This window comes from Felis catus, chromosome B3 (assembly GCF_018350175.1).
Source record: "Felis catus isolate Fca126 chromosome B3, F.catus_Fca126_mat1.0, whole genome shotgun sequence".
NCBI lineage: Eukaryota > Metazoa > Chordata > Mammalia > Carnivora > Felidae > Felis > Felis catus.
In genome coordinates, this window is record NC_058373.1 from 102,537,274 (window position 1) to 102,551,212 (window position 13,939).

General features: G+C 41.2%; 2 protein-coding genes across 6 annotated transcripts in view; both read right to left on the reverse strand.

Moving 5' to 3' along the window:
- Window positions 1–8,705, reverse strand: part of ATG14 (autophagy related 14) — a 41,116-nt gene extending 32,411 nt beyond the window's left edge. Inside the window, exon 1 of one of the 2 annotated variants that reach the window (XM_045059939.1) lies at window positions 8,434–8,705. In XM_045059939.1, coding sequence (XP_044915874.1) covers window positions 8,434–8,654 — 221 coding nt within the window. In that variant the 5' untranslated portion in view covers window positions 8,655–8,705. The remainder of the gene's footprint in view (window positions 1–8,433) is intronic. The other variant, XM_023255712.2, reaches the window with a different exon arrangement.
- Window positions 8,706–9,994: 1,289 nt separating this feature from the next.
- TBPL2 (TATA-box binding protein like 2) overlaps window positions 9,995–13,939 on the reverse strand; it is a 32,299-nt gene continuing 28,354 nt past the window's right edge. For 2 of the 4 annotated variants that reach the window (XM_045059942.1, XM_045059940.1), the window contains one exon: window positions 9,995–10,544. In XM_045059942.1, coding sequence (XP_044915877.1) covers window positions 10,468–10,544 — 77 coding nt within the window. In that variant the 3' untranslated portion in view covers window positions 9,995–10,467. The other 2 variants (XM_045059943.1, XM_045059941.1) reach the window with 1 other exon arrangement.

The following is a 13,939-nucleotide window of genomic DNA, read 5'->3' on the forward strand; positions in this document are numbered from 1 at the left end:
AAGAATTACTAGTCACCAAATTTTTTTTCCTTAAATTCTTTAGGCATACAAGGGTATGATGTTTACTGACAAATGTAATATGAAAAAACAAAACAAAACAAAACAAGATGTGGTCTAGATCAGGACGGTTCTTTTATGTTAGAATATGAGAAAATACAGTAAAAATATACTCTGCTAGCGGGAATGAAGGCTAAGTCATTAAAAGAAAATAGAAACGAAACCACTGTTTAGTTTCCTCACTTGTAAAATGGGAATAAAGCTTACCCTACTTGGCTGCAAGGATTAAATAAGATAAATGCGAACATAAGGTACAACTTATTAGCGTGTAATACATGTTAGTTTCCCTTTTCTTCACTGCAATGAGTGATTTTGTACTTAATCTTACTAATGTATTAAAATAAACTACATATAGGGGCGCCTGGGTGGCGCAGTCGGTTAAGCGTCCGACTTCAGCCAGGTCACGATCTCGCGATCCGTGAGTTCGAGCCCCGCGTCAGGCTCTGGGCTGATGGCTCGGAGCCTGGAGCCTGTTTCCGATTTTGTGTCTCCCTCTCTCTCTGCCCCTCCCCCGTTCATGCTCTGTCTCTCTCTGTCCCAAAAATAAATAAAACTTAAAAAAAAATAAAAAATAAAAATAATAAAATAAACTACATATATAAAAATATAGTTCAGATCTGGGAGTGAGTTTAAGAATCAGCATAGCCCAGGAGTAAGATACAAATACTCTGAATTGCCTCATGTTGAAAATAGGTTAATAACTCATGGGTCTGCGATAGGGAACAAACGAGATTATGTGAAAGCCTTTTATAAATTCTAAAAGGCATAACGAAAGAGCAGCCATTGACACTGACAGAAAACAGAAGTTGTATTTTCTCAGCAGACCCACAGACGTTGGCACAAATACAATTAATAAGCTGCATGGGATGGGAGTTGAGACCCTTTCTCAAGGACATAAACAGCAGTAAGGTTGATAAACTCTTATCTAAAGATGGAGTGTTTAGGGGCGCCTGGGTGGCGCAGTCGGTTAAGCGTCCGACTTCAGCCAGGTCACGATCTCGCGGTCCGTGAGTTCGAGCCCCGCGTCGGGCTCTGGGCTGATGGCTCAGAACCTGGAGCCTGTTTCCGATTCTGTGTCTCCCTCTCTCTCTGCCCCTCCCCCGTTCATGCTCTGTCTCTCTCTGTCCCAAAAATAAATAAAAAACGTTGAAAAAAAAAAAAAGATTGAGTGTTTAGCCACCTGTAGAGCTTTTGTTCTGCTAAGAAGGTATACAAACGTGGGTGCAGAAATGAATTCTCAAGACAGTAGATTCTTTTTTTTTTTTAAGTTTATTTATTTATTTAGAGGGAGAGAGCGTGCATGCACGTGTGAATGAGGGAGGAGCAGAGAGAGAGGAGAAAGAGGATCCCAAGCAGGCTCCATGCTGCCAGTGCAGAGCCCAACATGGGTTTCAATTTCACAACCATGAGATCATGACCTGAGAGAAACCAAGAGTCGGACACTTAACTGACTGAGCCACCCAGGTGCCCCCTTCGAGACAGATTTTTTTTTAATGTTTATTTATTTTTGAGAGAACACAAGTAGGGGAGGGGCAGAGAGAGGGGGACAGAAGATCCAAAGCAGGCTTTGCACTGACAACAGAGAGCCCAATGCAGGGCTCAAACTCACAAACCGTGAGATCATGACCTGAGCTGAAGTCGGATGCTCAACCAACTGAGCCACCTACGTGCCCCAAGACAGTACATTCTTATAGGCTACAATGAGTGACAACCAAAAAGATCCTGGAGAGAGAACAGAAATATCTAAAGAATAATTTTTTTGATGTTGGGTGTGTCTTCCCCCTTGAAATTTTCAGTAACATCTAGGATTTTCTGCTCATCTTTTACCCCACCACTCTTTTTAGCACCCCTATTTGTTTCCTGGTAAAAGCATAACATATATTCTTAAAACTCATCAGTGACCATAATGCCACATCATTCCTGAAAACCTACTTATAAAAGCAAGAGCCATATGCTTATAAATGTCTTTTTTGATCCAAGTTAAGATAACTGGTTCCTAAACCTACAGGCAGATTTTCTGGAGTGCTATGTTGTCTGTTGTACTCAGATTATGTTTCCCGTCCCATTCCTACACCTATCATAACCTGGTAACCAATTTCTTTCCAGTCTTGAGTGGAAAGATTATTTAACTTGTCAGTTATCTATTGGGTAACAGTATTATGTTTGCTGTCAAATAATGTACACCAGAAAATTATGTTCCCATAAAAAGCCCCATAATTTAAAAATGTTCACCAGTACAAGATCCGAAGAAGATTGTGTTGAGAGTACTGCTTAATATCATTCCTCTTCATCTCTTAAAGAAGTACACAAGCTGGGACGCCTGGGTGGCTCAGTTGGTGAAGCATCCTACTCTTGATTTCGGCTCAGGCCATGATCTCACAGTTTGTGGGACTGAACCCTGTGTCAAGATCTGTGCTGACAGTATGGAGCCTGCTCAGATTCTCTCCCTCTCTCTCTCTCTCTCTCTCTGCCCCTCCCTCCCTCACTCACTCTCTCTTTCAGAATAAATAAACTTAAAACAAACAAACAAAAAAAGCAGCGCACAAGCTAAAAGGCAGATGAAAATCAGAGAAAAAAGTGGATATTGTTTTAGGAATGGGACCAAGGTGGGGGGTGAGGAAAGGATAGCATTGGTGAGGATACCAAGATTTTAAGTCTTCCCACTGAACATTAATAGAAAAAGAATCATTCAGATATTTTTCAATCAATCTACCCGCCAAACTCATTTAGTCCACAGAGTTATACAAAGACACATGTTCCGTTCTTAGGAGTCAAAGGAACTAATTGTGGTGAGGTAGATTGTTCATTAATATCTAATTTTCTTTGAACTGCACAATTAAAACCTTTACAATTAGCTAGTCTATTAACAAAAACTGAAAAAACACATTTACAAGAATTTTGATATGCACTGTAATGTTCAAGATCTACGTACGCACAGCTAATTTGGCTAATTTGCTGAAAAGAATCAGAGGTTAAACAAGTGTTTTTAAACTGTGCTGTAAGTGTCCATATTTTATTTCCAAGTGTTTTCCCACAGTTGGTGAGGGGCTTTTCATACAGTAAAGGGGAAAAAAGTCTGAAGGCAAAGAAGACAAAAATGTTTTATAATACTGAAGACAGTGAAATATCTCACAATCAAGCTATGACCTGCACAATTGAAGGCTTATTAGTAGTAAGTGTAAATCCTTGAGAGCAAGAGACCTTTCTCCTCTGTAACTTGCCAGGATATTTTATGGAGATAGCTGTATCCATTGAGAGCTCATTAAGAATGATTTGATTATTAGGACAGTGGTCCTGGGTCTTAAAAGGTTCTTGCATCGTACTAGATACAGGGCACTGTTCTGGGAACAAAGGAAAACAAAACAAAACAAGACAGTCCACTTGTTAAGGAACGCACAGTTGGGAAAAGGGAGAGATGGTGGGAGAAGCGAAGCTAGCTACGCAGACCACTGTGGCAGTCCTGTTATCACTGAGCCCTAAAATGCCGTTTTTTATTTTTAAAAAAATGCCTTTTTTATCTCTAAATTTTGAATGGTTCTGGTATTTCTGCTTAGTCAGAAAAAGAAACCCACTATTACACACTCCTCTTCTGAAAACTCACTTTAATTTTCAGATTTAGCAAAAAATTTCTATCTCCATTTTTAAAGTGGTATTACCTTTACCATTCTCTCAACAGTATGCCTGCTATGTACTACCCACTGCTGCTCCACAAAGCACTGGTGATCCGACTGAACAAAACCAGAATTCATGCCTTCATGGAACTACATTCTGGATGGAGATATCTTCCTCAAATAAACAACATTTTGTATCATGCTCAGCACCATGAAAGAACTGCATATTGCAACAGAAAAGAATGGGGAGAGACGGAAGTGCAAAACTACCTTAGTAAAGGACAGGGAAGGCCTTGCTGAGGAAGTGACGTTTTTAAGTAGGGACATGAAAGACAAAGTGGCAATCAAGAGGAAAAGTGTTCAGGCACAAGGAGCAGTAAGGGAAAAGGCCCAGTGGTGGAAAAAGTTTCATGTGTTTGAGGATTTGAGAGAAGGTCCCTGACTATGGAGAAGTATGAAGGAGCACGGCAGAAGTTTCTTTCCTGAGCGCTTAATTGAGCGCTTAATATATGCTAGACATCACGCTAAGTACTTTAATGCTCCCCCTTACATGAGCACTACCAAACTTATGAAGTTAGGGTCCCCTCCCCCTTTTCAAAATGAAATAAACAAGCATAGGAGATATTAAGAAACTTGTTCAAAATCACACAGCAAGTGGTAGAGTGTGGGTTCGATTCAATGCAGCATGAATCCAAAGCCCACACTTTAACTCAAACTTATAGCCAAAGTTAGAAGATAAACAGTAGACAAATCAAGTGGAGCTTCAAATGCCACATTAAGGAGCTTACATTTTATTTTAAATGCAGTGGAAAGCCACTGAGAAGTTTAAACAAAACTGTGACATTATCTGATTTACATTTCTACTGTGGCTGCTGTGTGGAGGAGTTGTATGTGTAAACGAAAGGAAATCAATAAGCAGTTGGGAGAGAAATGATGGCTGTCTGGACTACAAGTAAACCAATTCAGGATCTATCTTGGAGCAGATAAAATTAGCCTTGCCAATGATTTGGATACATGGAATAAGAAAAAAGGGAAAGTCTCAACTCCTAAGCTTCTGGATTTAGTAACAAATGGATCATGATGGATAATCATGAAATGGTTTAGGATCAGACTGAGTTTAGGAAAAAGGGATAGTCATTCAATCATTTGACAAATCTTTATTAAGCTTCTATTATGTGAAGCAGACTACAAAACTGGTAAAGTTTCATCTTCACAGAGCTTCCATCACTGGGGTGGGGGCGCGGGGAAGGCAGACAAATTAATAAATAAACCATAAGATAGTGCTAAATGCTAAAGAAAACAACAAAGCGGGTTAAGTGGAAAAAGAGGTCACTATTTTAATTAAATGGTTAGAGTTTCTCCAATGTATGAGCAGAGCCCTAAAGGAAACAAAGGAAGCAGGCTGAAGATTTCTTGGAGAAAAGAGTTCCTGACAGTTTGAGTAAGACTACAATAGCTCCGAGACAGGAGTGTTCTTGGTATGTTTGAGGACTGGCAACGTCAGGGTGGTATAGCAGATGAGGTAAGTCAAAAATAGGAGATCAGAGAAGAGACAGCATGGAACTTTTGTTAAGGACTTTGCCTTTTTTTTTTTTTTTTAATATTTTGGGTAAAACAGGAAACCCTTCCAAGATTGAAGATTTGAAGAATGGAAGAGAAATGTTACTCCAGCCGCAATATGTACGAAATTACACTATGAGGGAGCAAGGGTGGAAGCAGAAACTCAAGAGTCAATAATCCTCTGGCAGATCAGACCAGGAGCTAGTGAAGGGGTCAGTTTTAGACAGGTTTTTAAGAACAAATAGGATTTGTTGATGGGATTAGATATGGTGGCTTTGAGAGAAGTCAAGAAAGGCTGGCAGGGTTTTTTGACCTGTATCAAAAAAGAATGAGATGACCATTTACTGGGTTGGGATGAGCATGGGAGGAAGAACAGATTTATCATGGAAAACCATGAGTTCAGTCTGCCATATTAAGATGGAGATACTTATTACAAATTTAGAGACAGATGTTGAGTAGGCAGCTCTTTACTGGATTTCAGAGAGGTCTGGATTGGAGACACAAGTCTGGCAGTCTTTAGCATTCATGAGAATGTATCTGGGAAAAAGTATAGACAGAGAAGAGAGTCCAGAACTGAAGCCTTGATAAACTCCATCAGTTAGACATTTCCGTCGCATGCCTAGTAGTCTTATAAGAAAGCAACTGATGGCACAAAAACAGACACATAGACCAATGGAATAGAATAGAAACCCCAGAACTAGACCCACAAACGTATGGCCAACTCATCTTTGACAAAGCAGGAAAGAACATCCAATGGAAAAAAGACAGCCTCTTTAACAAATGGTGCTGGGAGAACTGGACAGCAACATGCAGAAGGTTGAAACTAGACCACTTTCTCACACCATTCACAAAAATAAACTCCAAATGGATAAAGGACCTAAATGTGAGACAGGAAACCATCAAAACCTTAGAGGAGAAAGCAGGAAAAGACCTCTCTGACCTCAGCCGTAGCAATCTCTTACTCGACACATCCCCAAAGGCAAGGGAATTAAAAGCAAAAGTGAATTACTGGGACCTTATGAAGATAAAAAGCTTCTGCACAGCAAAGGAAACAACCAACAAAACTAAAAGGCAACCAACGGAATGGGAAAAGATATTCGCAAATGACATATCAGACAAAGGGCTAGTATCCAAAATCTATAAAGAGCTCACCAAACTCCACACCCGAAAAACAAATAACCCAGTGAAGAAATGGGCAGAAAACATGAATAGACACTTCTCTAAAGAAGACATCCGGATGGCCAACAGGCACATGAAAAGATGTTCAGCGTCGCTCCTTATCAGGGAAATACAAATCAAAACCACACTCAGGTATCACCTCACGCCAGTCAGAGTGGCCAAAATGAACAAATCAGGAGACTATAGATGCTGGAGAGGATGTGGAGAAACGGGAACCCTCTTGCACTGTTGGTGGGAATGCAAATTGGTGCAGCCGCTCTGGAAAGCAGTGTGGAGGTTCCTCAGAAAATTAAAAATAGACCTACCCTATGACCCAGCAATAGCACTGCTAGGAATTTATCCAAGGGATACAGGAGTACTGATGCATAGGGCCACTTGTACCCCAATGTTCATAGCAGCACTCTCAACAATAGCCAAATTATGGAAAGAGCCTAAATGTCCATCAACTGATGAATGGATAAAGAAATTGTGGTTTATATACACAATGGAATACTACGTGGCAATGAGAAAAAATGAAATCTGGCCTTTTGTAGCAACGTGGATGGAACTGGAGAGTGTGATGCTAAGTGAAATAAGCCATACAGAGAAAGACAGATACCATATGGTTTCACTCTTATGTGGATCCTGAGAAACTTAACAGGAACCCATGGGGGAGGGGAAGGAAAAAAAAAAAAAAGAGGTTAGAGTGGGAGAGAGCCAAAGCATAAGAGACTGTTAAAAACTGAGAACAAACTGAGGGTTGATGAGGGGTGGGAGGGAGGAGAGGGTGGGTGATGGGTATTGAGGAGGGCACCTTTTGGGATGAGCACTGAGTGTGGTATGGAAACCAATTTGTCAATAAATTTCATATATAAAAAAAATAATAAATAAATAAATAAATAAATAAATAAATAAAAAGAAAGCAACTGATTTCATTTCTAAAGCTATCACTTATTACACCAGCAGTTTCTAAAGTCATCAAGTGCATCAATGAGACACAGCAATGAACTAAAAAGATACACAAATCTCAAAAGAGAAACTCCATTTATGATCAGAGAAATACTAGGAACTCAAAATATTTCCAAATATAGAGGTGGTACAATCCAGTGGTTAGGTGCACAATATATGGGTTCATGCTGCCTGGATTTTAATTCTGATTCTTATGCTCATTATCTGTGTGACCAAGACAAGGCACTTACTGCGCAGCTTCCTCAAGAGTAAGTTGGAGGTAATAACATATTGGGCTGTTGCAAATGAATTAATACCCAAACTTTCACGCTCAAAAAGCTCTTACTATCAATGACACTAAATCACTGAAACAAACGTTGAGACCCTGCAGTTAATCAGACTAATTTTTCAATTACCTTAACCAGGGACTTGTAGCTCTGTGTTTAGATTTCAAAACAAGGCCAAAACATGTTCCTAAATTCAATTCTCTTAACTAAGGGCTTGTGGCTCCCAGTCTGGATTTTTACAGAAGCCAAAACACATTGCCAAAAGCCTTAGCATCCTTGGAGGCATAGGGGGAAAGGGAGCAACTAGCTAATCCTAATCATCCATCAGAGTAAGCGTGTCTCATAACAAGGTGCAGCTGTGACACAGGGTATCACGGCCCAGAATCCTTCTTAACCAGTTATCTGAATCTCTTCTGGTGTCTCCTCTAGAGAATGAATGTGCTTTAAAACACAAAGGTTAAACCAAGCTTTTGAATGGAAGTGCAGCAAAGTGCCGAGAATGCAACTCTATGGGAGCAATAGGGGAAGAGTTATCCAGAGTCACCATCTATTCCTTTATCTTTAGTACCCAGGAGCACCGTGGGGTCTCTTCTCCCGCGGGTTACGGGGAAACCGCGACCTTCCTCATCTGGTCCCCACCCCCCGACCCTGACCCCTGGGAGCAAAGCGCCGGCGCAAAGCAGCTACCCACCCTCCCCATTCCCCTCCTCTCTCCGGGCCCCGGACGCGGGCCCCAGGCTCAAACCTCACTATTCGCCGAGCGGGAGGAGACACTCGGGAAAGAAACAATAGAGCCGGAGCGGCTGCCGTACCTCTCCCGGTCGCGGCCGTCGAAGTAGACGAAATCGCCGTTCTGGACGCACTTGGCGCAGGTCAGCCGCCGGCGGGTGGTGTTGCACAGCGGACAACGCTCGACCGCCACGTACAGCCCCTCCGCGTCGTCCACGGAGTCCACCAGGTCCCGGGCGAGCGGCCGGGGCCCGCAGCCAGGAGCCTCCAGCGACCGGGCTCCCTTCCCACTGGGAGACGCCATGATGGCCTGAGAGCAGAGCCAGTCACGTGGGATTTTGTTTTCAACCAGGTGCATCCTGGGCGAGGAGGAGGGGCCTGGGGTGGTGCCGAGAGGGCGGGCGGGATCCCCGCGAGCCCCTCGCCCAGCCTCTCAGAACTGTCTGCCAGGCCCGCTGGCGGGAGGCGCTGTTACTTTTCCTTACGGCTTGAGGGGCAGCGCGCCCCCAGCGGGGAGAATTGTGTTAGAGGGGCGGGTCAGCCAAACAAAATGTCATCATCCGCTTGATCGTGCCAGGGCTACAAGTTAACGCCACAAACTTGTGCAAGAAATAGTAACACAATGCCCTAGGGATTTGGGGAAAACGGGCTGGGAACAAAATCAGAGAATTTCTTTAATTCGCTATGGATGCTTTTAAATTTGGTTAAAACTACAGCAAACAAAGTTGGGCGAGGAGTCTGGGTTTTGGAAAGAGGTTGTATTTCGGCTCACTCACCTCCTCTATAGCTTTGTGATTTGGTCTGTACTCGTGTTCTTATCTGTTAAATGGAGACAGTTAACAGTACCTACCAAACGTTGGGAGGATTAAAAATACGTTTAACAGTAATCTGTTAGCAATCTGACAGTACTTTACTGATAATAGCGAACCAGTGGAATCAATCCAAAGAAATCAAAGTTATCTCTCTGAAAACTGAATTTTAAATTAATGTCCAACATTCTTCTACTCTGGGCCATGCTCTGAAAATTGGAACTAGGTAGAATTTAACCTAATTCGATTACTCCAGACTATTTTCTGTGTAGATAAATAGGGTGGCTCGGAGGATGAAGTCAGAATAATTAGTGTTTGAAAATGCCTCCAAACTACAAAAGGAAAAAAAAGGAAAGTGTGTTTATAGGTCAATTTACCTAGACAAGTGATTCTCCAGGATTATTTTGGTGGGCTGTCAACTGATGACTCCCTTGAATTCTCTAGCTGGGACTTCTCTCTCAAGCTCCACACCTAAAGATTCACAACTCCCTAGGAGGCATAAAGTGATGTACAGTGGCCACCACAAACTCAGTACGTCGGGAACTGAACGCTTGCTCCTCACAAATCTGTTTACTCATCTTGGTGAAAGACACAATCCCTGAGCACTTGGGAACAAGAGTCTTGAGTCATGTTAGCCCCATCCCCCACTGATAACCTGCACATCTCCATCAAATTCTGAGGATTCCACAATCTCTTTAGGTCTTGAATCTGAACCCTTTGCTCCATTCTTTTAGTTTTATCTCGTCTATTGTAATACAAGGACACAGAATGATAAACACATACGAAAAAGAAGTCCCTAAACTGTTTTCAAAATAGAGCTCACACTAAACCTGAATGGTTCCTGAAAGTTTATTTTTAAACAAGAGGAATAATTTCCTCTATCATTTCAAGCACAAAGATATTTTAAAAGGAAAAAAAAATAGACACATTAGTTTCTATCCTGCTATGTGATGTTGCAGTTATGATCTAGTCTAGGCAGTTATCTGAAATTTCTATATATCGCTATATATTTGCGGGGAACATGTTAATATACTACATCTCTAGCAGAACATTACATTTTGATGATTAAACATGATTATCATTCTAGCAAGGCCATTAATCTCTCATATTCTGAAAAGTTTACTTGTTCAATTTTCAAAGTAATATGGGTGTCATTTTGAAAAAGAAGTTTCTTTAGTTTTTAGGCATGAATACTCATATAGAATCATCCTTTAACAAATAAAGTCAAAATGTGCGTGTTTGTGTGCTGAGCTTATGCACATTCTCAAACCAATATATTATGAGATGCTGAATGGTTGAATGACGTACTCAGGCTTTTTTAAAACCCTTTAGAATAGGATAGATGTTTTCAAATGCTTCATAGATCTCAGAACGTTCTTTGGCACCTATAAAGAAATCCAAGTTTATATAATATTTAATATAAAAATACCAAAATTGTTTTAAGAATAAAATTTCATCTGTCACCTCCAATTACCTATAATATGAAGATATCTCTTTAGGTTTACCTGAGAAGTGACATTTTGGTAAATACAGAAGAATTTGGTGAGGACAGCCACATTCCCATGAACACATACCCTAGAGCAGAGCTTTCTAGTACTTTGCTGTGTGGGTGTATCAGTTCATCTTTAGTCTCACAGAGTATGAAATATGGAATGTTATCTCTCAGCATGCCATGAACATGACCAGAGAACGTGACTTTTGTCAGCACCTGTGGGCACTCAGCTGCCAGCACAAGGGACTTCCTTGGATCCCCTCATGTCTAGTTGACACCTTGATTCCCTAATATTGCCTAACAGAGTGAGACAAACTGCAGCAAAAATTTTACATTTCATTGTATAAGGAGAGATTATTAGAGGAGGAAAACTGTGCCACTGTCACTCCTTAGAGTCTGAAGTTTCAAGGATCTTTCATTGTAACTGTCCTAGGGATTAAAATGGATAAAAACATGAATTAGACAAGGTCCCTACCCTTGAGAGACAGCAGTCAGGCCCTGCTCATCTATCTCTCACCACCACTCACTGCCACCAACTGCTTCCACCTTCAAAGCTATGCAGGCACATTGTATTAAGGGTTCTAGACTGGTAGTACTTATGTTCATATGGAGCTCTCAGCTAATTGGGAAACTATTATCTGCTATCATTGGCAAGAAGCAAGTTAATTCTCTTATTAGCATGAAGAGAACTTATTAGCATGAAGAGTCTTACGCTGATAAAGACTCTTCCTGGAGAATGTAAAATGATTCAGCCACTGTAGAAAACAGTTTGGCAGTTCCTCAAAAATGTTAAGAATGACCAGATGACCCAGCAATTCTACTCCTGGGTATTTGTCCCCAAACTGAAAACAGATACTCCAACAACATGCATGCACACACGGATTCCTTGCAGCATTATTCCCAATAGCCAAAAGGTGGAAACCCAAGTGTCCATCAATAGATGAATGGATAAACATGTTGTAATATACACATACAATGGAATATTTTTTTAATGTTTATTTTTGAGAGAGAGACAGAGACAGAGCATGAGTGGGAGAGGACAGAGAGAACAGGAGACACAGAATCTGAAGCAGCCTCCAGGCTCTGACCTGTCAGCACAGAGCCCGATGCAGGGCTTGAACCCACAGACTGTGAGATCATGACCTGAGCCGAAGTGGGACACTCAACCAACGGAGCCACCCAGGCGCCCCCAACAATGGATTATTTAGCCACAAAAAGGAATGAGGTTGTGATATATTCTGCAGTGTGGATGAACCTCAAAAACATTATGCCAGGGGTGCCTCGGTGGCTCAGTTGGTTAAGTGTCTGACTCTTGGTTTCGGCTCATGCCATGGTCTCAGTTTGTGAGATTGAGCACGGTGTCAGGCTTTGCACTGACAGCTTGGAGCCTGCTTGGGATTCTCTCGCTTTACCTCTTCCTTCTCCCTCTAGCCTTTGTCCCCCGCCTCTCTCAGGCGGAGGGGGGGTAGGGAGGAACAAACATTATGCTAAGTGAAAGAAGCGAGGCACAAAGGGTAACATACTGTATGATTCTATTTATACGAAATATCCAGAGTAGGTAATTCCACAGAGGTTGCCAAGGGCTAAGGGGAGGGAGGAATGGAGAGCAAACTGCTTAAGGAAATGTGATTTTATTTTGGAGTAATGGAAATGTTTTGGCACTCGATACAGGTGGGGTTGCACAAATTGTGACTATACTAAATGTCACTGAATTATTCACTTTAAAATGGTTAAGTTTATATTATGTGAATTTCACCTCAAAATTTTAAAAAATGTTAAAGAATCAAAGATGAAGTCCTTATAAGCTTAAAAAAAATTTTTTTTTGAGAGATAAGGACAAAAAGTTACTTATTCCAAGGAGTTTACTGCATGTGAGTCTCCATCCTCAAAGACGTGGGGTGGGGAGAAGGAAGGGGAGGAGGGGAAACTACTGACATGGGTAACAGAAACTCTGTACCTTTGGGGCAGGAAAAATCCCTTAAGCCTCAGATTTTTGTTACAGCACTAAAATTTTCATTTCTAAAGTGGTTGTTTTGTAGAAACCAAACAGTGAGTTGGGGAAACATTTATTAAAAAAAAAAAAATTCTGCCTCTGATTTGATGGACTTTTTCCCCCTTTTAGGTACATTTGAATGTGAAAGCTTTCTTAATAGGAGACAGTAAAGTATAGTAGATACAGCAAACACCCACTCACCCACCCATTCAACCTCCATCCCCACCCACCAAAATCAAGGTTCTTTTTATATTTGAGAAATGGAGGATATAGGTCCGACATTCAAGATAACTATGTACTTCAGTTTTTCATAACACTTAAAAATCATACCTATGGGAATGCAAGCTGGTGCAACCACTCTGGAAAACAGTATGGAGGTTCCTCAAAAAACTAAAAATAGAACTACCCTAGGGCCCAGCAATTGCGCTACTAGGTATTTATCCAAGGGATACAGGTATGCTGTTTCGAAAGGACACATGCACCCCAATATTTATAGCAGCCCTATCAACAATAGCCAAAGTATGGAAAGAGCCCAAATGTCCAATGATGGATGAATGGATAAAGAAAGTGTGGTGTATATATATATATACAATAGAGTATTACTCGGCAATCAAAAAGAATGAAATCTTGCCATTTGCAACTACGTGGATGGAACTGGAGGGTATTATGCTAAGTGAAATTAGTCAGAGAAAGACAAAAATCATATGACTTCACTCATATGAGGACTTTAAGAGACAAAAGAGATGAACCTAAGGGAAGAGAAACAAACATAATATAAAAACAGGGATGGTGACAAAACAGAAGAGACTCATAAATATGGAGAACAAACAGGGTTACTGGAGGGGTTGTGGGAGGGGGGATGGGCTAAATGGATAAGGGGCACTAAGGAATCTGCTCCTGAAATCATTGTTGCACTATATGCTAACTAATTGGGATGTAAATTAAAAAAAAAAAATCATACCTAAGAGGATTTTCCAGCCCCAGCAAGTTTAGCATTCTGGCATCCCCTGAAGAGCAAAACACACCCGTTGCCCAGGAGGGAACAGACACTGACAGTGATCATTATTTTATATGATAGAATAACATCAGTAGACACAAAAGAGCTTTGTGGAAATTAGCTAATACAATTTCTTTCATTTCCTATGTGGAAAATGAAGCCCAAGAAGCTGAAGTTCCCCTGAATCATGAATAACAGCTATGGGTGAAGACCTCACGTATCCAGTGTCCCATCTAAAAGTCACCAAATAAACTTTGCCAGCAGTTGTAACTGGGTATTTCAATGAGGGGATTTGGTC